We start from the raw sequence: 25,831 nt of genomic DNA on the forward strand, positions 1-25,831 counted from the left end.
ACTTCCATTTTATTCATCAGGTTCCTGTTTCTTTGGCAGTGACTACTCTTTCTTATTAATTTCACCAACTTCTCCAAAGCCATGTTATTTTTCTCAGTTTTCTTGGTCCTACAGGGACAAATTTTTTTTTAACGTTCCAGAAACATCTTTCCACTTCTCTGAACCTGCCCAATAGAAACTGCCCGAACTACCTCCTCCAGTATCATGGTGTAATTAATGAAAAAAAGGACTGGGCATTAAATTTAAAAGGGGGGGCAGGGGCAGGGAATAAAAGACTATATAATGCAGTGGTTCAGAGTTTAGACTCTGCACTCAGAAAGTCCTGAGATCAAATTTCAGTTTCATCACTACAATTCTGACCTTGGAAAAGTCATTTCACTGTCTGAAACATTATTATCTTCATTTGCAATCCTAGAAACTAATCTTAAAGCATTCAGTATATAAAAGAGGTGTATCTATGCAGTTTTCCACACAGTATCTGCAAAATGGAAACTCTATGAGTTATAGACTAGCCCACAAAATTTAAAAACAAAAGCTTAAAGATAAACTTGGAACTTACCAAATTCAGATTATTTTGTACCTTTGATAATAGAATAGTAGGGGATCTAGTTAAATAAAGAACAGTAAGTACTTGGAATCGTGCATGCTTTTGAATAAAACAGTTTCCTGAAAATGGGATGTATTTTGTGTAATTCCTCCTTGAGACAAGTTACCAGAAGAAAATTTCCCCCAAAAAATCAAGCATACACTAAGCTCATTACATTCTTGTACTCACCAATAACAGCTAATAAAGGACTTGCTCAAAATCCCTGTCAGATGCCTAACCATCCTTCTTCCAGAATCAGTAACAGTTCTTCATAAAGTAAAGCAGCCCAACTACACAAGGGTAATTAATCTATTGCAGCACTCCAGACAAAAGCAAGAGAGAAGCAAAGAGGAAACTTCAACTGGAAAATATTTTGACATAATTGACACAGATGACAAACTTAAACTTAAGCATATGTCAAGTGTTACAGTCTACACAACAACACATACAGATGCCAAAGGGTATTAAGAGTTCACACAAGCCAAGGTGAAGTCTGAACTCTGAGTATACATCTTCTAATCACTGTTTAGGAAAGATGCATAGGTGAAGTTAAAGGGTTCTTTCATAAACTCAGAGAAAGAAATGTTTCAAATATTCAAATTCTTTATTTTCGGAATTAAAGGTAATTACAACTGTAAAAAATGTTAGGGAGTTTTTCCCTTCAATACATGTTAGATACTTGTATTTTCCAATAGGCTAGAAAATTTCATTGTCTATGTACGTTTCTCTGGTCATTTTCTTTCTTTCTTTTTTTTTTTTTAAATTTATTTATCTGACAGAGAGCACAGCGAGAAAGGGAACACAAGCAGGGGGAGTGAGGGAGGGAGAAGCAGGCTTCCTGCAGAGCAGGGAGCCCGATGCGGGGCTGGATCCCAGAACCCTGGGATCATGACCTGAGCCGAAGGCTTAACGGCTGAGCCACCCAGGTGCCCCTCTCTGGTCATTTTCAAAATGTGTCAAACTTGTGATTTCAAAAGCTCAAACGTAACACTTACATCCCTTGGAAAAGAAACATATATGTTGTAACCAAAAACCAACTTTTCCTTCATAGAAAAAAAAAAAACTAGGAAGAATATAATATAAAGTCCCAACTTCTTTGACTTCATTTCTGCATACATAAGCTGTATAACATAGCTACTTTAAACTTTTCTCATTAGCAATGATCAGACAAGATGAAAAGACCAATGAAAATGCAGAGAAAAACAAAAATTTTTTCATGTTCCCAACTTTTTCTTCTGGAAATTTTTAAACATGTAGGAAAACTTAAAAAATAGTAAAATGAACATTCATTGTTCATTAAATATAATCTCCACCCAGATTCAAAAATTGAATAATACTGCCAAACTATACTAAAATGTATATTGAATAAAAATCCACCTTAAATAAAAACTAGTAAGTAGGATACATAATTATCTCTAAGCAAGTATGAACTCAATTGAATAAGAAAATTTCTTAACATCACTTATCCTTTGTGCGAGTATGACCTAAAAGAAAAATGAACATGAGTTTAGTGAAAAAGCTCAAATAAGTTAACACACGCGTGGCTATTTTACATGAACAGTGTGCAAGATAAACCTTTCAAAGAATCTTTGTACATTTTCTCACAGTGAAAAAAGTAAAACTGCCTAAAGTTCTGAAATGTTTCATACTCAAAAACAGTAATAAATGTATTTCTAAGTAATCCTAAGATAGGCCAGAAAGCAGTCCTGGTAACATCTGGAACAGTTATCTTAGATTACATAAGAATGAGATACTAGTTTGTAGGAAAATACATGTGCTCCTCTTTGAGATTCCAGTATAAATAACTCTGAGTGCAGACCTCATCAAGTAAGTTTCAGATATCCAGGAAACAGAAAAAATTCAAGGATTATGAATATACAATTGTGGAAAACACAACAAGGTAGGCACAGAAAAATGGAGATGACAGTAAAAAGAGTAGGAAGTGCCAGTAAAACAGTTATGTCCATTACCATGACATAAGAGAAAAGGCACCAAAGAGAAATCAAAATGTCTCTGAAATTTCAAAATCACTCATTACTCCAACGTTTAAAGCTGCAAACTTTAAAACTGTGGTGGTGATTCAGTGTAAGTGATCATAGTGAAAAGTGATCATAGTGATCCCTCCCCTATTTTCAGTATCTAATATCTTCCACAAGATAATCACAAATATGCAATCACTAGTGATTGTGAAGATACTGATTCTTAAAAAGCAAATAGCCTAAACATATCTAAACATTATTCCAAAAAAATTTTAAGTAAAAACTTGACTCTACTCTGAAATAAATTTTATGCTTTCAAACTGCCAAGGATTTCAGTGTTCTAAGATAGAAAACATATTTTGTTATGAAAAAAATTCCCTGGTACTATCAAAACAGAGCCTTTTATCATGTGCTTTTCCTGAAATGAATTTGATATTTAACAGACTGAAGTACATATTTTTGTGATAAAGTCCATTCCACTAATGGATTTAAGGTTCTATATATGTATATTTAGTAACTGGATAAATGATCATATTACATAAAAATTAATTAAAAAATTAATATCTTGTCCTGGGGGGCCTGGGTGGCTCAGTCAACGGTCAAGCGTCCAACTCTTGATTTTAGCTCGGGTCATGATCTCAGGGTCCTGGGATGGAGCCCCATGTCGGGCTCCACACTCAAGGGGAGTTTGCTTGAGGATTCTCTCTCCCTCTCCCTCTGCCCCTCCCCCTGCTCACATGCTCTCTCTCTAAAATAAATAAATAAACCTTAAAAAAAAAAAAATCTCGCCCTAAAGTCAAGTCAAGTAAGACTTACTTACATGTCAGATAAGATTATCTACCCCAAGTAATAGGGTAGGGCAATGAACAAATAATGTATGTGTGTGTTTCGGAATATAAACCTTGTACAGATATTCCCTGACTAGAAAAGTGTTTTAAGGAATTTAGTTTTACCATATAAATTATCAGATTTCTTTGAAAACTCTCTCTATATAAATATTAAATTCATGTCATATTTAAATTAAGTCTTAGTTAAGCAAAAGAGGTTATTAGCACAATTAAAAAATACAGAAACTAAACAAGACTGGTTTCTATTATACACGGACATAAGAAATATTGAGAATCACAAAACTAAATAAAGTAGTCCACCATTTTTGCTGATTACAAGCACTAGTTTATTTAAAGCTCAGCCACTCCTTAAGATGCCTTTTCATGTTTTTCTAAGGGTAAGAATCAGAGGATGGGTGTTAGTGGTGCTGGAAGACAAAGTAGCAATTAAAAAATTTAACACCTTACCTTTATAGCTAGGAAATTCAGGCCACTCTCATTGGCCAAAGCCTTTGCAATCATTGTTTTAGAGCATCCAGGTGGTCCATACAGAAGAACTCCTTTAGGTGGTTGAATACCCATTCGAATGAAAGACTCTGGATGTTTCAAGGGCCATTCTACAGCCTGTTTCAATTTCAGTTTGATATTTTCCAGTCCTCCTATATCTGACCAGGATACCTATAAAACAGAGCATTACCTAAATGTAAGTTTTGCCAGGAGAAACAGAGGGAAAAAAAAGAATCAATAAAAAGTGCAAGAGGGGGAATAGAACCATTTAAAAATCTAGAAGATCCTTAAAAAGTTCTAGAAGTAAATTAGAGTACATGAAATGTGAGCTATATATTACAGAAATACTAAAGAAAAAAGTTTCTGCTTGTATAAATAACTGTTTAAATGACTGAACAAACTGTTAAGTTTATCTTCTTTTCTAGATGGCTTGAAAAATTAAGTTTCATCTGTCTGAAAATGGTTTGAATTAGTGATGCAAGGTCTCATCTACATATATCTTTTTAGCAAATTTATTTGCATTATGTATTACTTCCAAAAATATTTCTGTAGGTTCTTAGGGAACATACGATTTTTTCTGTCTTTGATATATTCATGAAGTATCCTCAAAATTTTGTTCCTTTTTCTCAACAAAGAAACCCACCAAAATAAGACAACTCTTTACATGGTGTTTACTTAGTAAATATCCATTAAGAACTACATATCAGACAATATACACAGGAAATAGAAACATAAGACATGAATACAAACTTTAAAGAACTTAACAACCACCAGTGATGTGTACATAAATAATCACAGTACAATGGAAAGGATGCTAAGCACAGTAACAAAGACACAGAAAAAGCTTTTGGGAGTTCCCAGGAAGAAAAGATTACTTCCAGCTGGAAGGCAAATCTGAACATCAACTTCTAAAGAACAGATGAGATCTGGAAATGTGAAAACAGGGGAATGGTCAGGTAGAGGCCAAAAAATTACAAAGGCTCAGAGGAAAGTATGAAGGAATAAGAGAAAAAAGATATGAGGGAGAAAAATTTAAAAAGGAAACTAAGTTGAAACTATATAGTGGGGGACCATGAAGACTAGATGATGGAGTTCAAGAACCTCTCTCTTCGTAAAAAGTCTTTGAAGATTTTTAATCTGGAAAGTGATATGGTCTGATCTGTGCTTTAGGAAGACTTCTCTGACAAGATTCATTTAGAGAGGAGAAAGAATGCAGGGAGATCAATTAAGGACCTATCACAAACATTCTTAAAATAAAAAAACAAACTCAAACTAGGGTAACCACATGCAGAGGATGAAGACACACCAGAGTGATACTGCAGGTCCACAGTACGAGGGTTTTGAGGTTAGAGTAAGAAAGAGGGAGAATTTAAAGCTGAAGATTTCAAGATGAGTTGATAGAACATGAAAAGAAAAATAAATTTTAAGAGGGAAAATATACGATAGATTTTTATTTCTGGATATAAAGAGTTGAAACACAGGACAGGATATTCAAGAGACAAAAAGGGAGTAGTTGGAATGTAAGCATCACAAATGGAGCTCTGGAAAGAGGACAGGACTGGAATTTCAATTTCAGAGAGCTCTACATACAAATAATAAAAACTATGACATCAATTAAAATTGCCACCAGGAGAGGAGAGATGTAGGTGAAAGGCAGATTGCTGGGCACCACCTACATTCAAGAGGCAAAAGGGGAAAAAAAGAGGAAGAAAAAGTTCAGAAAAACAAACAATTCACAAAGCCAAAAAAGAGAAAGGTTTTCTTTGTTAATATCAGGAAAAGGTTATTTTTTTTTTTTTTTTAAGAACTTGCATGGTTTTAGAGAGGGGGACTTTGTTGTTTTTGTTTTTTGTCAACGGAACCAGAAGAATGCTATATTATGAACCATAATCCTGAAATCAGATTTAATTATTTTTTTCTAAATTGTTTTCTTGGGATTTATTTCTAAAAAGTAAGATTACTGGATTAAAAGGCATGAACATTTTTAGGTCTCTTGATGCATAATGTCAATTTGCTATCCCAACCGCCTTATCTATTTTAGTAGCATGAGTGATACGTGTATAAGTTTCCCTACAGTATCATCAGCCTTGGGTTTTATTTTGCCTTTTTCTTTTCCTGATTTCTGATTTCACCAATTAATAAAACTAAAATTAAGCTTGAGATCAATGCACATAAGCTTATGGCCCTAAAAATACAGGATCAAAGTGACTGTTTACCACAGAAGGTGACTGTTACTTTTAAAACCAGGCCTGCCTAAAAGTGCAGCCGAGTTGTCACACCCCTGAGGGGTAATTCCTGCTTCTGCTTTCTTGTGTCTCTCATTTTTCTTTTCCTTTTTCTTTTTAAATAAAATTTTGAAAATTTTCAACATACACAAAAGTTGAAAAATCAATACGGTAAGTGTATATATACATTTTGCCAAAATTCACCAATTTTTAATATTTGCCACACATGCTTTAATGCATGCTCTCACTTTCTCTCTACACACACACCAACAGTACAGACACAAACACACATACTTTATCAATTTTTAAATTTGCCACTGAATCTTTTTAAAGTAGGAGGGGGACGCCTGGGTGGCTCAGTTAGTTAAGCGTCTACCTTCCGCTCAGGTCATGATCCCCGGGTCCTGGGATCAAGCCCTGCATTGGGCTCCCTGCTCAGCGGGGAGTCTGCTACTCCCTTTCCCTCTGTTCCACCCCACTGCTCATTCTCTCTCTCTCTCTCAAATAAATAAAATCTTTAAAAAAAATAAAGTAGGATGCAGATATCAAGACTTCTAAATACTGCAGCATACTCTCATAGAAATAAACATTCTGGGAAGAGAGTGTTAAGGAGGGTAGTCAACAACTATCAAAAACTAAATAGGGCGCCTGGGTGGCTCAGTTGGTTAAGCGACTGCCTTCAGCTCAGGTTATGATCCCAGGGTCCTGGGATCGAGTCCCGCATCGGGCTCCCTGCTCTGCGGGGAGCCTGCTTCTCCCTCTCCCACTCCCCCTGCTTGTGTTCCCTCTCTCGCTGTGTCTCTCTCTGTCAAATAAATAAAATCTTTAAAAAAAAACTAAATAGAGGGGCGCCTGGGTGGCTCAGTCGTTAAGCGTCTGCCCTCTGCTCAGGTCATGATCCCGGGGTGCTGGGATCAAGTCCTGCATCGGGGCTCCCTGCTCGGGCTCCCTGCTCAGCAGGAGGCCTGCTTCTCCCTCTCCCCCTGCTTGTGTTCCCTCTCTCGCTGTCTCTGTCTCTGTCAAATAAATAAATAAAATCTTTAAAAAAAAAAGAAAACTAAATAGAGAGATCAAAAAGTATAGAGTATCACAGAAGCAGTGGTCAGTAGATTTAACAACAGGGTTACTGAACTGAATGCTTTAAATATACCAGTTTTTGTTTTTATGCCTTTTAGCAGTGGAATATACATACACACACAACACAAACACACATTTATGAGCACATACAGACAGTATATATATGTTATATATAATGCATCAGAGCTATATTTATAATAACTACCAGAAATGTAAAAGTCAGAGAAGCACTCCTTAAACTTGTGAAAATTAAAATGATAGTGTGTTACTGTTATGATCCTGCATGGTGCTCATTCAGTTGTTACTATGCAATTATTATACCTATACAATGAGAAGAGCACACTGTCAACGTGCTCCACTAGGAGTGGACTTTCCATGTCTTGGAGCACGTTTGAGTTTTACTTTTTTTTTTTTAAGAGAGAGAGAGACAGAGAGGGGAAGAGAGAGAGAGAATCTTAAACAGGCTCCACACCCAGTGTGTGAACCCAGCTCGGGGCTTGATCTCACAAACCTGAGATCATGACTTGACCCGAAATCAAGAGTGAGATGCTTCACCAACTGAGCCACCCAGGCACCCTGAGTTTTACTTTAAGTAATGTAGCATTATAGCAGAATACTTATTTAAGCTAATTTAAATAAGTACACATATACAGATAAAATTTTCTTAAAGGTTAATGTAGAACTATATCTTTCTTAATCAATGACATTTTATAAAAGATTCAATTATATGCCTATAAATGCCTCGGGAGTATTTTTTCTCAGGTTTGTATGAAACTAAATCAATCTGGCAAATCTTCATCACAATAAAATTTGGTTTTCAATACATTTGTGTATGTTTGGTTTTTAATCAGTCTTTTAAAGAGTCTTGAAAAAAGAGTTTTTTAAAAGAACTTAATATCAGATACTAAGTACCTCCATGAACCACACATGGAAATCACTAATATAAACACAAAGAAATCCATGTGATAAAAGATGATCTCTATAGTTAATAAGGATCAGGGAGTACTAGCAAACAGAGTCAGCTGGACCCGAAGTTGGAGAGGGCTTGTCCGCCAAGAAAAATTAGAATGCTTTTATCAGAAAACTGAGTGCTCACTAGCATGGAAGAGGCCAAAACACTGATGCCACTGTATGGACCTAGTAGTCTTGCTGAGGAGTTGTTCCATTGCCCTGAAGGCTGAAGCAGAAGAAGACTGAAACAATCCTGTCCCCTACCTCTCTGCCGAGAGACAGCTCTTGCTTCATCGGTTGTACTTTCTCTATTACTGTTTGATTGTATTTTTCCCTATATTCTTTCCTCAGCCTACAAACATTCCGTTTCTCCCTATCCTTCAAAACAACCTTCCTTCGATACTGTTTCTAATGTTCTATCGCCTTCTTTTTCACCACTAAACTTTTTGAAAGATAGTTAATACTCCTCTATTCCTACTGTATTTATATCTCCCACTTTATATTTTAGTTAAGTATTTATCTTGTCAAACAGTAGTAGGAAAGGAGTGTAAAAGGATAAAGATAGGGGCACCTGGGGGGCTCAGTCGGTTAAGCGTCTGCCTTCAGCTCAGGCCGTGATCTCAGGGTCCTGGGATTGAGCCCCACATCGGGCTCCCTGCTCAGCGGGGAGTCTGCTTCTCCCTCTGCCCCTCCCCCCTGCTCATGCTCACTCTCTCTCTGTCAAATAAATAAATAAAATCTTTAAAAATAAAAGGATAAAGATAAAAAGTTTAAGACTGGTGGAAACGCAGGGAGTTGAGGGAGTTACACCAGAAGGTCTCTAGCTTCTCAGGGAAACATGAGGCAACATCATCTGCAGAAATATCAATTAATCTAATAAATACTGACTAAATGTCTATTTCATAATATGCTGGTTGCTGGGGACAAAATAGTTCTTGTCCATACTGAGCTTCTGATCTGATACAGGAATACTTCCTTAAAGGGATATATTTCCATAATTAGGCAATTACTATATAGCATGGTACATGCTATAGTCACAGAATTTATATGTATGGTCAAAAAAAACTTTTCAGAGGTGATATATGAGGTGGGATCAAATGAAACTAGCCAGCTGAAAGTAACAGTAGGTGCCATGGGAGGAGAAAGAGGAAAAAAAGCATCATAAATTAGGAGAACTAAAAGTAATTCAGTATGGCTAGAATTTAGGGAGCCAGGAAAGGATAGAAAGGAGTAGAAACAAAGAAGGTTAGCAACAGAGGAAGCTATCAGACCTTGAAGACTCATAAGGCATCAAGAAGTTTAGACTTTATCTTGAGAGATATGGAGAACAAGTTAATCATGGAAATGACATAATCAGATTTCTGGAAGACAACTGTGGCTACAAGACAGAGTAGGGATTAGAACTTGGAGGGGGCTTCTACAGTAATTCAGATAAGAGATGGTGATTATCTGCACTAAAGTAGCAGTGGGGCTATACAGATGAAAAAAAATTAAAGCTTATTAAACCATAGTAAACTATATTAAATAAGGCAAATCAATGAGTTTTAAAAATTAATTAGATCTGAAGAAGGGGTAGTAAAAAAAGAACATGGAATCAAGGGCAACAGCCACGATTCAGACTTGGACAACTAAGTAACTGGAAGTTACATTAAAAGGAACATGTTTGGAAATTAAGGAATAGTTTCCAATTATTATACTGTGATTGGAATTTACGAGTGAAATAAATTCAATAAACCAAGAAATGTCTTCTATGTGCTGGACTTGTGTTAGTAACTGTAGGGGCACAAAGATGAGTGAGGAAATGTCCTCAAAATTTTGTACTCCAGAAAAAGAAATAAGAAAGTCTTTGTCTAAAGACATAAAATAGCCGTCTTCAAACAAAGTAATACAAAATCTACTGAAAAAAATACAAAATAGTTCTACAGTTCTCAAATATGTGAGATGGTGAGGACCGACATTTGGAAATTGTGCATATATGTAAGACTTAAGTCAAGGTGTTAGAATGTGAAAATGATAGCAAATGAGTGAAAAAGAAAAGCAATAAAAGAAATGCATCCAAAAAACCACTACTGTGGTCAATCACACAGAGAGCTAGCTACAACTAAGTCTAAAGCAGTTTCCTATGGTCCCTTGCCAACTGGCCGCAAGGTGAGCTGGGAACAATGAAGCTGACCACCTTTCCATGCCACCGTCATCCATTCAAAAAACCACTAAGTGCCTACTCCATACTCAGTCCCATACCAGGTAATGGTCTACAAAATCCTTGCTCTTAGGGTTAAAATACAGTAAATAAGAGATTAAAAATAAAATCACTCTAATTACTGCATGGGGAATGAACTTAGTGGGGGGTGGGTAGGCAAGACTGGATATGGAAGATGCAGTTAGATGGTGGCTTGGAGCAGGATTACAGCAGTGAGATGGCAAGGCGGGCCAATTTGGGCATGAGAATATATTCTGGAGGTAGAACCAGTAGGACTTATTGAATAGAATGTGAGGGAATGAGAGCAATCAGGGGTAACTCCCGAAAAAAAAAATGGCAATTCCCACCTCATATGATTATATATCAGCTATCCTTATAATAGGTACAGCCTATAAGAAATTAGGAAGGACAATATAATAAGAATTATCTGTTCTCCCAACACCTAAAAGTAGTCATTGTTAATGGTACCCTCTAGTCTTTCAAATGTGTGTGTGTGTGTTTTCACTGAGATCATAATGTATTCACAATTTTATATTCTGCTTCTTTTAACTTCAGATATTTTTTCATATTATAGATCTTCCAGTTACTGTATGACTTTGGGTAATTTACTTGATCTCTCTAAACTTTCTCATCTAGAATATGGGGATGATAAAACCTAAGCCCCCAGTTTCATTATGAGAATTAAACAGTATAGTTTATATTAATTGCACTTTGCCTGGCACACAGTAACTATTTAATAAATACTAGGTATTAGTTTATTTAAATGTCTGTAAGATGATTACAATGAACAGTTATATTTTGAAGGCTTAGTGACAAAAGATAAAAGCCCATCAGGCAATTGCATTTGTAGTTTCATGAGCAATCCTGAACTACTATAACTTTTCTATTCTTGTCCTTTGTGTCTGATCATTACATATCTTAAACTAAAGGTAAATAAGTTTTGCATTTTAATTTAGCACCTAAATGCCAAATAAACGATGAATAAATCTGCAGCTAAGATACCAATTCAAAAATGAATATAAATCAGCTTAAAGAGCTTACTATTGCATGGAAGAATCTTAAAGCACAGAAAGTCATGGGAAAAGTTAGTCTGTCAGAGAAGAATAAATACCAGCATGAAATCATAAAATCCTAAAACTAGAGCAGGAATTCAAAAACTAGCTGGTTCACTATCCCACCTTCAGACAGTATTTCATCTTTCAACTCCTCTCATCTTTCAACAAATACTATTTTATGCTCTTTAAAAAAATAAAAAAAAATCTGTAACTCTCTTTTTAATAAGTTACACTATATCATAACTGCCAGAAAATTATTCCTAAAATCTAACTTAAATCACTCCTGATAATAGCTGGGTCCTTTCTTTCTTACTTGGTCCTAATGAAAACAGTGAACAGCTGCTCACATATGGCTTTATAACTTTTTGAATTAATAATAAAGTTAGAAGTAAAGGAACAGCTGTCAAACAAGTATAGACGGAGCAGCGAGGTAAATTTCCCAAGGGAAATGCCCTCCACAAACTTCTTATAGTACTTTCTGGACAAGCATCCATCCAGCAATATACAAACCAACACCAAAACAAAAGAACCCCTCAAAATGCATACCCATGGAGGCCAAAAGACTTGATGATCAGATTTAAAAAACAAACAAAAACAAAACAACAACTTACGAAATAGTTCCACAAGGACAAAGTAAAAAGTAATGAACAGAAATGCAGATATTAAGAGATATACTATGAGAGAGGAATTCAGTAGCTCCAGGGGGACTGACAGTGTCTTTACATTTGTGAGTCAAGATGCTCACGTTTGTTACATGCCAAGTTTTATACTGCCAGGTACAAAAAATTCTTTTGAAAGTGTTATTTTTATAGAAAATATTGTGACAAAGAGTACTTTTCATTTTGTTCTTTCATGCTAACAAGTCCCAGCAGGAGGACAAGGAGCCAGGAGTAGCAAGTGGGTTGGCGCCTGTTCAAAATTTTCTGCGGGGTCACATGTTAACTTTTAACCAACTCAAATATTTAAAATACATTTATTTTGTTTAGAAATCATAAACATCTCAAATTACTGAAGATACTAAATAATGCAGAAAGAAGTAAGTTGAGAAAACCCAACCTCCAAGATCCAAAAGAAAGATCAATACATTTCCAGATGCTTCTTTAATGGAGATAAAGCAAAATTAGGAAGCAGTAAGTATTCAAAATGTGCTCTTAAGATTTTTTTTTTTTTTTTATTTACTTGAGAGAGAGAGAGAGACCACATGAGAGGGGGGAGGGTCAGAGGGAGACGCAGACTCCCTGGTGAGCAGGGAGCCTGATGTGGGACTTGATCCAGGGACTCCAGGATCATGACCTGAGCCGAAGGCAGTCGCTTAACCAACTGAGCCACCCAGGCGCCCCAAAATGTGCTCTTAGATGTAAGTGAAAATAAGTGAAAGCCATTAGCTTTATATAGTGAAAAGACAAAAACTATTTTCCCCCATGCTTTCAAAACACAGTCAATGGAGGTTTTTTTAAAAAAAACAAGTCAAAGTTTCAGTTGTACTATAGTGCCATAAACCATCTACAGCCTCTTTCTCTCCACCCAATCCATTAAAAATAAAAACTTCAGAAAAAATACAACAACAAAAAAGACAACTAAGTGAGGACTCTGAAAAGTAAAGTAGGTGAACTGTGAGGGAAGTACAAATATAGAGAAGTGCTCTGCACTGGGTGGTAAGAGGGGCTAAGTATTCTAAGTATGTTTTCCTTCTCTTGTCTCTCTCCACTCAGTTTTTCCCCCTCTTCCTGTTTCACTTCCATTTTGCATAAGCAAGCTTGGTTGAAAATATCTAACAATTTCAGAGGTAAGAGTACAGGGAGCTTAAAAAAGTAGATGAGAAAGAATAAAAGAAACTGCACACCAAAACTTTGCCACTAACTGCAAACTGCCACTAATCTGGGTGATTTTGTTGTTCTTTAGTAAATCACATTAAGGATCTCACTGAAACATATAAAGGCTATGGGAGCCAGATGCTCCTATAACTCCTAGTTAATAAGGGAAAAAAAATTACGGTAAAGAAGAAATAAACTATTCAAATAAAAAATTACAGATATTTCCCAAAGTTGCAAATATCATGGAAAATATGATCAACTTAAAGGCAAATGTTTTAACCAAATTTCAAACTGTATAAATTTCATAATCAGTTGAATGGTTACATTAAAACCCGAGTTCAATTTCTAAAATATCATTACCTTACAATCATACTTTAATAGTTTACTATAATCTGTTCTCAGAGAACTGGGTATGTATGAATCTTATAAATATTATTATATATTATTATTATATTATTATTTAAATAAGCCTGCCTTAGATAACAAAACTCTGTAATTTAATTCAACTTAAAATTAGTTAGGGGTGCCTGGGTGGCTTAGTCGGTTAAGCGTCTGGCTTGTAATTTCGGCTCCGGTTGTGATCTCAGGGTCGTGGGATCGATTCCCACCCCCAGGGACTCCACAGTTGGCAGGGAGTCTGCTTGGAATTCTCTCTCTCTCCTCTCCCTCTGCACCTCCTCACAGTAAGCAAGTTCTCTCACTTGCTCTGTTTCTAAAATAAATAAATCTTAAAAAAAAAAAAAATAGTTACTCATTTCCAAAATGAGCTTTTAAAACACAACCTACTTTTGCCAGATAAGCAAGTCCAGGAAAAATCTCAGAAAAAATGGAAACTTTGGGGCGCCTGGGTGGCTCAGTCGTTAAGCGTCTGCCTTCAGCTCAGGTCATGATCCTGGGGTCCTGGGATCAAGCCCCGCATTGGGCTCCCTGCTCGGCGGGAAGCCTGCTTCTCCCTCCTCCACTCCCCCTGCTTGTGTTCCCTCTCTCGCTGTCTCTCTCTGTCAAATAAATAAATAAATAAAAATCTAAAAAAAAAAAAAAAAGAAAAAATGGTAACTTTAAACAAGAAAAAAAACAACAGCAGCAATAAAAAAAAAAGTAAAAACTCATCATGAAAATGATATAAAGTCTCACCTAGAAAATTCTTCCTATTTCATTAAAATACTTTATATTTTTTCTAATTTACCAAATTCCTTAAATAATTTAACTGTGAAGAGAAGAAAATGCTTTGAATATTTAAGGAAATTGCTTAGAAAATCCCTGCCATTCCTTCTCTGGCATAGCAGAACTGGGAAAAGACAAAGGAATATGGATAAAGGTAATGAAAAATAGAAGAACAGAACAAAGAGAAAGGGACTTTTTACAGACTGGCCCCCCAAACCAAGGTGCTAAAGAAGCATATGTTCTACAAGTTTCTCAAGTGAATTTTAAATTAACCACAGGTAATAGGTAACAAAATGTCCCAATACTAAAGAAATATAAAATGTCCAGAAAAGAAAATGCTTTAAATAGTAAAAATTTTAAAATGAGTTTTGTCCTGATTATTCTTCTGAGGGAATTTACAAGTAAACAAACAGAAGGACTCTTTTGTTATATAGGCATGTATCACCAGGACCTTCTTAAGATAGTGCCTTGTATATTACAGATGCTCAATGTCTAGTAAAGGAATAAATTAATAGGCAGACACATATTTCTCTTATATTATTTTAAAAATAAAGTGGCAAAAGAAGGAGAAATAGCAGGGGGATGGGCTGGTAGGAGGTGAGATGGGAAAAATAGGAGAGAATTAGGAATAAACCAGCATGTATGGTCAGACCTAATGAAAAAATGTTGCTAACATGTAAAAGTGTACAAAGGCTATACATATGCCTTGCATGACATTTTCTAGCCCAGATCTGTCCAAATAGCTGGATCATAAATTCAAACCATTTCCTCTGATCTCCTTTGATGGTTGGCTGACAATAAAAATTTTTGCATAATGGAAAGAAAAACCCTCCCCTGCCAAGATTGTCCAAAGAGATGTTCCAAATTTTTGTGAAATAGGAAGCAAAGGGAGGAGGTCCCCTCTATGTCAGAAAACTGATCAAACTTATATAAGCAAATTTCCTAAGAAGCTTCAACTCTGTGTTTTGAGATATAGACCAGAAAGGAAGTTCCCACATGGAAGAAAAACCAGTACTGGCCAGAGAGTCAAGATGCTGGGGAAAGAAGATTACTACTGATGTTTTGGCTTGAGGCAACAGGTATGAGGAGAAAGCCCTGACAGAGGAAAGGGCATATCAGAAAATAATTCTTACAGCACAGTCCTAATGGTCAATATTTACAAAAACAACAAAGGATGTTACCTTATAGTTAAAGCTTGTCTTGGATGCTGAATGTGCTACATGTAACAACTGAGGGTATGAATGTTAGTGGGACAAAACCAACTTGGGAACCAGGTCTGAAAGATACCACAAGACAATTCTGGGGAATAAGCTGCCTAGAGAAATGAGACATATATTTTAGGCATGTAGTAAGTTCAGTGAGACAGGTCAAGCAAGTCTCAGGAACTAAGCAAGCCTACGTGGTAGACTGTTGAGCAAAACTTGACTAACCTAGGGTAGAATCTGTGTATCTTTTATAACTTCTGATAGGTATGGGGGCTCATGTGTTACGGGTATCAACGAGAGAGCCAGACTCCCATAGGTATAGTTGGTAGAGGTTTTAATATCAAATATCCATTTATTTATTCATTTATTCACTCATTCACTCTGATATATTCATTTTACTGCAAGGCTGCTATGTTTGGAATGTCTGGCCAGGTTCTAGGAATATAGGTAGGTATACAGAATGAGGTATGAAGAATGCACAAGGCTGACATGGTCTCTACATCATTGAGCTTACTGTCTGGAAGAAGAGGCAGACATCAAACAAATGCATTAATAATTGAATAACACGAAAGAAGAGATGCATATGAGGATAATAGCAGAATCATACTGAGGGAATTGAGTTTTACTCCAGGTTCCCATCTGATAAAAGAGACCCGTTTTAGCTTCCCTAATCTGTGACTTGAGCAAATAAGACTATTTTCCTTCCTGGCTTTCTTTCTTTGCTATCGCTAGGGAAATCTAAAGTTGTGCACATTAGACATCCTGACACTTCACTGAAAAAAGCAAAGTAGTAAGACAGTTAAACATGGATTTAAAAAAAAAAAAAAACACAGAAAACAAATTCTGCATGTGAGCAGTGCATCCACCTAAAATCTAGTTAAGTACTCATGAGGGGCTGAGGGATTTTTAAATCAGATCATTAAAGGTTCAAAATTAATAATATATCCTTGTCAAGCCGGGATGAAAATGGCATTTCACCTCAGTGGTGTTCCTCTCTAAAATCCATAATATCCTAGCCTAATCATAATAAAAACATCAGCCAGACTCAAATCAAGGAGCATTCTACAAAAGACCTGACAGTATACTCAAAACTGTCAAGGCCATCAAAAACAAGCTAAAAATAAATGCTGTCACAGCCCAGGGAAGCCTAAGGAGACATGATAACTAAATGTAATACGATACCCTAGATGGAATCCGGAAATACACAAAGGACATTAAGAAAAAAACTAGTGAAATCCAAATAAAGAAAGCAGTTAGTAAGCAGACAGAGTGTTCAAAAAGGTTTAATTCAGAAGGCCTGGCTTGCTTAAACCCTGCACATTCTAAAGAAAGGCCAGTCTTTAGGACTGGCCATTGGCACCCTTCTGAGGGATAATCTCTGGCCTTTTAAATATTGTGCCTGATAAGAGTGTATTTATACCTGAAGCCTTAGGCTAAGCTATACCAGTTTGACCAGATAAGCTTATTGTGACAATGTGATTTAAGAACATCTGTTTTTGCTCTGGAAATGGCTGGAATTTAAGTAGCTAAGTCAGACATGGAGGTGATGTGTGCCTACATGACTGACCTCCAATAAAACCCCGGACACCAAAATTCAGATGATTCTCCCTGGTGAATAACACTTTACACATATTGTCACATTGCTTCAGGTAGAATTAAGTATGTTCCCATGTGACTCCATTGTGAGAGGACACCTAGAAGCTTGTGCCTAACTTCTCTGACTTCACACCATGGGTCTTTTTCCTTTGCTGATATTGATCTGTATCCTTTCACTGTAATAAATCATAACCATGAGTGTAATGGCTTTTGAGTCCAGTTAGTCATCCTAGTGAATCAAGCCTGAGGATGGTCTTGGGGCTCCCCAACAAAGACAGACAGATGATTACATTATTTAAAAAACTTAGAATTCTCTAGAACTCATATTCTCACATACTCCACTCCTACCTCCTAGTACCCATCTATAGCCCTGGACATTAGAAAAAAAACTATTATCTCAGGCCTCTGAACTTATTTTTTAAATTTACCTCCAGTTTATAGTGGAGTTCTCAGACATCTGCTAATTTTCAGATTAAGTTTAATCACTCTACCATATTTTTCCCACTTTAGCATCATATCCCATTCCACTTTATAGCACTGGTCTTTCTATTCGGTCAAAACCAGAAGGTTCATTCTTAATACCCAAAACAAAACAAACTACATAAAAAACTATAAAGCATTTCTCTGAAAAGTACATGAAATTCTGATGCAATTTAACATGGGATATTGGAATACATTCCACCCTGTGGCTTGGATATAAATCATTAAATATGAGACACTTTTAAAAACTGCCAAATAGGGATGCCTGGGTGGCTCAGGCAGTTAAGCATCTGCCTTCGGCTTGGGTCATGACCCCAGGGTCCTGGGATCAAGTCCCACATCAGGATCCCTGCTCAGCGGGGAGCCTGCTTCTTCCTCTGCCTGCTGCTCCCCCTGCTTATGCTCTCTCTCTCCCTCCCATTCTCTCTCTCACAAATAAATAAATAAAATCTTAAAAACAAAACAAAACAAAAAAACCCTGCCAAATAGAGACCTTTGTTTCTGGTCTATGAGTAAAAGAGATAAGAAAAAAAAGATTTATCTTTCTGTCTGAAAAAGAAAAAAAAACTGAAGAAACTGACAAAATATATGAAGCATTAATTCTCAGAACACAACAAAAAAGGACAATGATCCCTGAGAGAAAGGAAACCAACGAGCTGATTATACTCAACCAGCTGCCTGGAAAAAGGTCACAGATTATAGTAATGAAGGGGAAACACAGGCAGAACCCACAGGCTCCCTGAGATGAGGAGGTAAAGGTAGGAGTATGGGGAAGCCAAAGAGCCTAGGTTATCACAGAGCAGAGGATTAGAGATAAAAGAAGTCCACAGGGAGAGAACTCCCGAATTCTGATGAGGGTCTCCTTCATATACCCTGTTATCAGTGAACGCATGTGAGAAAAACAAAATGAAGCAGGGGAGGGTGGGTGAGAGAGGCCCGAGACCCAAAATGAATAGAAGGAATAGTGTCTGCTCTCATAATTCACCAGGCATTAGGTATAATACTGAAAAGGATCTTATCCCAGTACTAGACAGAACACTGTTTTGGTCCTACCTAAGAAAATTTAAAGGCAAGATGCAACACCCCCCCCCAAATAATCAAGCTATTTCCAAGTAACTTAACCACATCCCAGAAAAAACTTTAGGAGTATTAATATAAAAATTATTTAGCTGCCAACAAGGTAAAATTCAAAATTTCTGGAATTTAATAAAAAAGTATCAGGCACACAAAGAAGCAGGAAAAGACAGCCCATAAGATCAATAAATTGAAGCTGATCCAGAAATTACAGATGACAGAATAAAGACATTAAAACAGTTGTTATAAATGTATTCCATTTGTTCAAATAAAGGAAACACTGAAAACACTAAGTAGAAAAGAAAATATAAAAAGGTTAAAATCAAAATTTCTAGAGAAGAAAACTAATTTAATGTCTATATTTTTTAAAATGCAATGGATAGACTAAGAGATTAGATATTTCAGGGGGGTAAATCAGGTTAGTGAACTAGTAGGCACAACAACAGACATAAAAAAAAACAAAGAGAAAAAGAAAAAGAAAAAAATGGACACAGCATTACTGAACTTTGGGACAATCTCAATCAGATAAATGTACATATATATTTTGAGTCCCCAGTGAGGGAGGGAGGCAAGAAACAAACTAAGTATAAGAAATAATGGCCAAGATTTTCCCCCCCAAAATTTGATTAAAACTATAGACCCACACATACAAGATCATCAATGAACCAGCACAAGAAAGATGAAGAAAACTACCAAGGCACATGATAACTGAATTGCTTAAAACCAATGATAAAGAGGAAATATTAAAAGCAACCAGAGGAAAAAAGATATATTACATATGGAAAACAAAGAAAATGGAGACAGCAGATGTCTTTTCAAAACTACTGCAAGAAAGAAAGAAGGGTGGAGCAAAAGCAATTTGGGTGGAAATGAGAAATAAAAGATAGAACATCACTACTGATCCTGCAGACAGTAAAATGATAACAACAGAAATCTATAAATGACTAATTCCATTAATTCAACTATTAAGGCAAAGTGGACCAATTCCTTAAAAGATACAAACTATCAAAACTAACTCAAGAAAAAAAATAAACAACTTGAACAGTCCTATATTTATTAAAAAATTAAATTGTACTTATGTCTTCCAAATAATGAAAATTCTAGGCCCAGATGGTTTCAGTGGAGTATATTTAAGGAAATAATACTAATTCTACACAATTTCTTCTAACACATAAATGATGGGAGAACACTTTCCAACTCATTTCATAATGCCAGCATTGCCCTAATACCAAAACCAGATAAAAAACTTCATAAAGGGCGCCTGGGTGGCTCAGTTGGTTAAGCGACTGCCTTCGGCTCAGGTCATGATCCCGGAGTCCCGGGATCGAGTCCCACATCGGGCTCCCTGCTCGGCAGGGAGTCTGCTTCTCCCTCTAACCCTACCCCCTCTTGCGCGCTCTCTCTCACTCTCTCTCTCTCAAATAAATAAATAATAAAAAAAAATCTTTAAAAAAAAAAAAAAAAACTTCATAAAATAACTACAGACCATTATCCCTCATAAACATGTATGTAAAAATTTTCAATAAAATATTAGTAAATAAAATCCAGCAATTATATAAAAAGGGTACTGTATCACAGTCAAGTGAAATTCATCCAGAAATACAAGACTGATTCAACATTGAAAATCAATGTAATTCACTACATTGACAGACTAAAAAAATACATTATGATCATTTCAAAGATGCTGAAAATGCATTCAACAGAATTCAACATCCATTTAGGATTAAAAAAAAAAAATCTCTCAGCAAACTAGAAATAAAAAGGAACTTAACCTAATAAAGAACTTAAGAAAAAAAAGCTAGCATAATAATACTTAATGATGAGGGAAGGAATAAAGAGCTGTTGTTCAATACGTATGGAGTTTCAGTTTGGGAGAGGAAAAAGTTCTGGAGATCTGGAGATGGATGGTGGTAATGATTGCACAGCAATGTAAGCATACTTAATGCCACCAAATTATACATTTAAAAATGGTTAAAATGGTAAATTTTATGTTATGTATATTTTACCACAGGTTAAAAAAAAAAAACCACCACTTTTCCCATATAGGGTTCTCATGGCTGCAAGCTATAACTGTAGTTTCTATAATGCTATGGTTACAAACACAAGAGCAGGGTTAACCCTAGCTGGGGGGAAAATTACTCAAAGACATAAATGTAAAAGCTAAAACTATAAACTCTTAAAATACAAGATAAATTTTCATGACCTTGGATTTGGCAATGGTTTCTCAAATGTGGTACCAGAAGTACACACAACAAAAGAAAAAAAGGTACACTGGACTTCATCAAAATTAAAAACTTGTGCCTCCAAGGTCACTATCAAGAAAATGAAAGAGGCAGGGCGCCTGGGTGGCCCAGTCAGTTAAGCGTCTGCCTTCAGCTTGGGTCATGATCCCAGGATCCTAGGGTTGATCCCCACGTCGGGCTCCCTGCTCTGCGGGGAGCCTGCTTCTCCCTCTCCCTCTGCCTGCCACTCCCTCTGCTTGTGCTCTCTCTCTCTGTCAAATAAATAAATAAAATCTTTAAAAAAAAAAAACAGAAAGAAAATGAAAGAGGCAGCCCACTGAATGAGAGAAAATACTGCAAATCATACATATCTGATATCAGATATCATATATCTGATAAAGGACTTTATCCAGAATATATAAGAATTCTTATTACTCAATAATAAAAAGACAAATAACCCAATTAAAAATGGGCAAAGGATCTAAAGAGACATTTCTCCAAAGAACATACACATAATGGCCAATAAGCAAATAAAAAGATGCTCAATATCATTAGCCACTAAAGAAATGCAAATCAAAAACCAGAATGAGTTATCATATCACACCCACTAAGCTAGCTATAATAAAAAAGACAATAAAATAGATAGATGAGTTTTAGTGAGAGCATAAGGAAAGAGGAACACACCATACACTGCTGGTGGGGATATAAAATAGTGCAGTCACTTTGGAAAACTGTTAGTTCCTCAAACGGTTAAACAGAGAGTCACCAATGACCCAGCAATTCTACTATTTATAGATCCAAAAGAATGAAAAGAGGTGCTCAAACAAAAACTTGTACACAGGGCGCCTGGGTGGCTCAGATGGTTAAGCGTTTGCCTTCGGCTCAGGTCATGATCCCGGGGTCTTTGGATCGAGTCCCACATCGGGTTCCCGGCTCAGCGGGGAGCCTGCTTCTCCCTCTGACCCTCTCCCCTCTCATGCTGTTTCTCTCTTGCTCGCTCTCTAAAAAAAATAAATAAAATCTTAAAAAAAAAAAAAAAACTTGTACACAAATGTTCAAATGCAGCTTTAATTATGATAGCCAAAAAGTAGAAGCAATCCAAATGTCTATGAATGGATAAATCAAATGTGCTACATCCATACAATAGAATATTACTTGGCAATAAAAAGCAATAAAGTACTGATACATGATGCATGATGAACTTCAAAAGTTTTATGCTAAGTGAAAGAAACCAGTCACAAAGAATCAAATATCTTATATTCCATTTATATGAAATGTCTAGAATAGGTAAATCGATAGAGATATAAAAGAGAAATGTTTGCCTAAGGCTGGTGAGGATGGGCAGGTTGGGAGATGATGGGTAATGGGAATAGGATTTCCTTTTGGGATGATAAAAATGTTCTAAAATTGACTGCAGTAATGGCTGTACAGCTCTAAATATACTTGACCATGAAAATATACACTTTAAATGACTGAATTGATATGTGAATTGTATTGCAATAAAGCTATTACCAAAAAATAAACATATATTTATATAGAAGGGCAAAAAAACTATTTCTGAAAAATAAGAACCTTTATGAACCAAAATCCTTCACAAAATATTCAGTCATTTAACAAAGTTCTATTATTTAGTTATTACCATTTGCCAAGCAGTGGGGAAACAAATGTGAATAAGACAAAAGGTCCACAGGGATATATATGTGTATTTTGTGTATTAGGTGTATTATGTCCACAAGGCATATATGTGTATTTTGTGTGTGTGTAAGGGATCACGTTACAAGATCTTTTTAACTGAGAGGTCAGAAAACAATTTTTTCAGGCACAGAAGATAACACATGCAAAAACAGGAGTGGTTCAACAAGACAAGAGCATAATAGACAAAGAAAGTGAAGGAGGCATGAACCAGGTTATGAATAGCAAGCTAAAGAGTTTAGACTTCATTCTAGAGATGATCAACAGGTAGTCATGCTGATGGCTTTTAAGCCGGATCAGTAATTTCTGTTGGAAAAATTACTCAACGAAGTGTTGGGAGGGAGCAATTACTCCGTATCTGTACAAGATGAAGTAAAGATATATAGTTCCGCCAAAGAACCACATCAACCCTACCAATGGAACCCATAATTATGCTAAATGAAAATCTGTGTTTTTAGCAAACACTCAAGTATTTATTGAGTACCAACCAACTATAACATACAAGTGCAGCATATGCCTCTATGATAATCTCAACATTATTTATAAATTCAAAAGAAGACAGACATCAGGGCGCCTGGGTGGCTCAGTTGGTTAAGCGACTGCCTTCGGCTCAGGTCATGATCCTGGAGTCCCGGGATCGAGTCCCGCATCGGGCTCCCTGCTCAGCGAGGAGCCTGCTTCTCCCTCTGACCCTCCCCCCTCTCATGTACTCTCTCTCATTCTCGCTCTTTCAAATAAATAAATAAAATCTTTAAAAAAAAAAAAAAAAAGAAGAAGACAGACATCAGAAACAGCAAATTAAGAACTTTCTTTCATTCTATCATCTGAAAGAAAGGGTGTCTGATTTCACCAGTTAACCAGAGTCAGAGCTGAGAACAGAAACTGCTGATCTTTACACTAACTTTTCTATCTCTCTCATTCCTCCTCAAGACTATAAGACTGAGAAAAGTAAGGGAGAATGAAAGTTAAACTTCTAAAATATTTAATACAGTTAAAACTACAACCTTGATTTTGGCACAGAGTACTTCCTGGTTAAAAGTAATCTACTTTCCCAAATGTGCTTTCCTGTTCAATTGTTATTACTTGAAACTATAAAAATGCACAAGAGAAGTTGGCAGGGAAGACTGGGATCTTGGGAGTGATAGAAGACACTCTTCTGTCTAGACAACAAGAAGCAAAATCAAAAGAAACCGAATTCAAAAGCCCTGCCAAGAACCAATATGGAATTAATAGAATTTCCACAGGTTGTATATCTATTCCAAAAAAAGCAATCTGTTATTTAGTAAAGCATCACAAAACCCTCAATCCTTTGAATCTGTAAAAAAGAAAGAACACACAGAATACAATACTGTTTTTAAAGAACAGAAACTCAAATTCCTTCTAATTATCCTGAGGGTACATGAAGAATGAAATGTAATTATGGTCAATTAAACTATTTAACTCAAATCTCTGCACCAGAAAAGTAATGCTAATAGCTCATCCTATGAAATTCAACTGCCTTGTCACATTCTGATGTTCTATTCTCATCTGAAAAATGCCAAATGAAAATACATCAGTAAATTTTGAATATGTCATTAGTGAAACAGTCAGTCTTTATTTTTATAATTAAGTTTGCTACTTTTTAAAATGGGAGTCAATGAGATATGTTTATTTAACTAATGACATTTGGTATACACTCAACTTGACTGCAGCCTACCTCTAAGTTTAACCTGGATCCAAGCTTACAAAGAGGTTTGGAGCTATACAATTAGTCTTGAGGCTCTGGTTGCAGTTCACTTTACAAAAGTGGGTTCACATGAAAGTAGAGCCCTCTCTTTTTATTGGCTTTTAGCTTATTCTGAACCAAATGTCCAAATTCTGAAAACTGCAATCCAAAAGCAATACCAAAAGTATAAAGATGGATTATTTCCAAATAATAAAACAACCTAAAGCTACATAAAATGAAATAGGGAAAGCCTGGGGGTATGGGTGGGGGTGGTTTAAGATGCATAAATGAATTAAACCTCATGGTAATCAATCTGTATATATTTGGTTAAGAATGCCATTTATCAGTGATAATTGTTATGGTATACATAAAATGACACTGCAAAGATAATATGTAAATACAACTATTAAAAGCACTGTTTTTTGTTTTTTTTTTTGGTTACCTTAATAAAAAGAATTTTCAATACAAGAAAGCAACATGTTTTGGCAGAAAATATAAAGGACTATTTTGTATCCTTCCAGGATAGGCAGCTTGGCACTATTACATGCATCTTTATTCAAAATTGTTAAATTCACTGAACAGTTAAGTTAAAACTCACTAAGGTTAAAATTCACTGAAGAAACAGCTTGCTTGGGCGCCTGGGTGGCTCAGTCGGTTAAGCGTCTGCCTTCCAGCTCCGGTCGTGATCCCAGGGTCCTGGGATGGAGCCCCCACGTCAGGCTCCCTGCTCAGCAGGGAGTCTGCTTCTCCTCCTGCCCCTCATCCTGCTTGTGTTCTCTCTCTCTCTCTGTCTCTGTCTCTCTCTCTCAAATAAATAAAATCTTAAAAAAAAAACTTGCTTTATAAAATATGAAGAATCTGAAGAACGTTACATGAAGGCAATAATAGACTATATTATACTTTAGTATAGAAGAATGATGCAATATTTAAATATATGTGAAATTAACTATCTGGGGTTTTTTTTGTGAAAATTATAGTTTTTCACTTGTCCACTGAACAAATATTGATTGGACATCTATTATGTGCTAGGATAAAAATAAAAGGATAAAAATAAAAGGTAAGAACTTATGCCCTCATGGAACTTAAAATCCCATAAAAAAAAATCATCCAGTTTACACCCCATTATTTAAAAATTTAACATTTTTATAGGAAGGAGAAGATATACAATTGACAGTTCATTTTCTTTTTTTTAATCTTTTTTAAAAGATTATCCAGTATTATTCCTCATAATGAAAAAGATCTTTCCAGTCAAGAAAATAAACTCTAGTGGCAAATAAAAAAGGACTAAAGTAAAAATAAAATGAGATTTTACTTAAGCTCCTTGTAATTTTAAATTTTTATCACATAATTATAAATTAAAACAATCTTTATGGGGGGGGGAGAGCTTAATAACATTTGTCCCAAGTCTTAAAACCACATATTTTAGTGTGGTAATTCCACTTCTAGGAATCATAAATGCAAAGATTTGGATA

The 25,831-nt window shown here is 35.9% G+C and overlaps 1 protein-coding gene across 4 annotated transcripts in view; it reads right to left on the reverse strand.

Annotated features, from left to right (window-relative positions):
* AFG2A (AAA ATPase AFG2A) overlaps positions 1-25,831 on the reverse strand; it is a 334,925-nt gene that overhangs the window by 261,510 nt on the left and 47,584 nt on the right. For all 4 annotated transcript variants that reach the window (XM_081811923.1, XM_081811922.1, XM_081811924.1 and 1 more), the window contains exon 11: positions 3,861-4,070. In XM_081811923.1, coding sequence (XP_081668049.1) covers positions 3,861-4,070 — 210 coding nt within the window. The remainder of the gene's footprint in view (positions 1-3,860; positions 4,071-25,831) is intronic.

Source organism: Leptonychotes weddellii, chromosome 2, assembly GCF_054177405.1.
Source record: "Leptonychotes weddellii isolate Sample4059 chromosome 2, ASM5417740v2, whole genome shotgun sequence".
In the NCBI taxonomy this organism is placed as follows: Eukaryota; Metazoa; Chordata; class Mammalia; order Carnivora; family Phocidae; genus Leptonychotes; species Leptonychotes weddellii.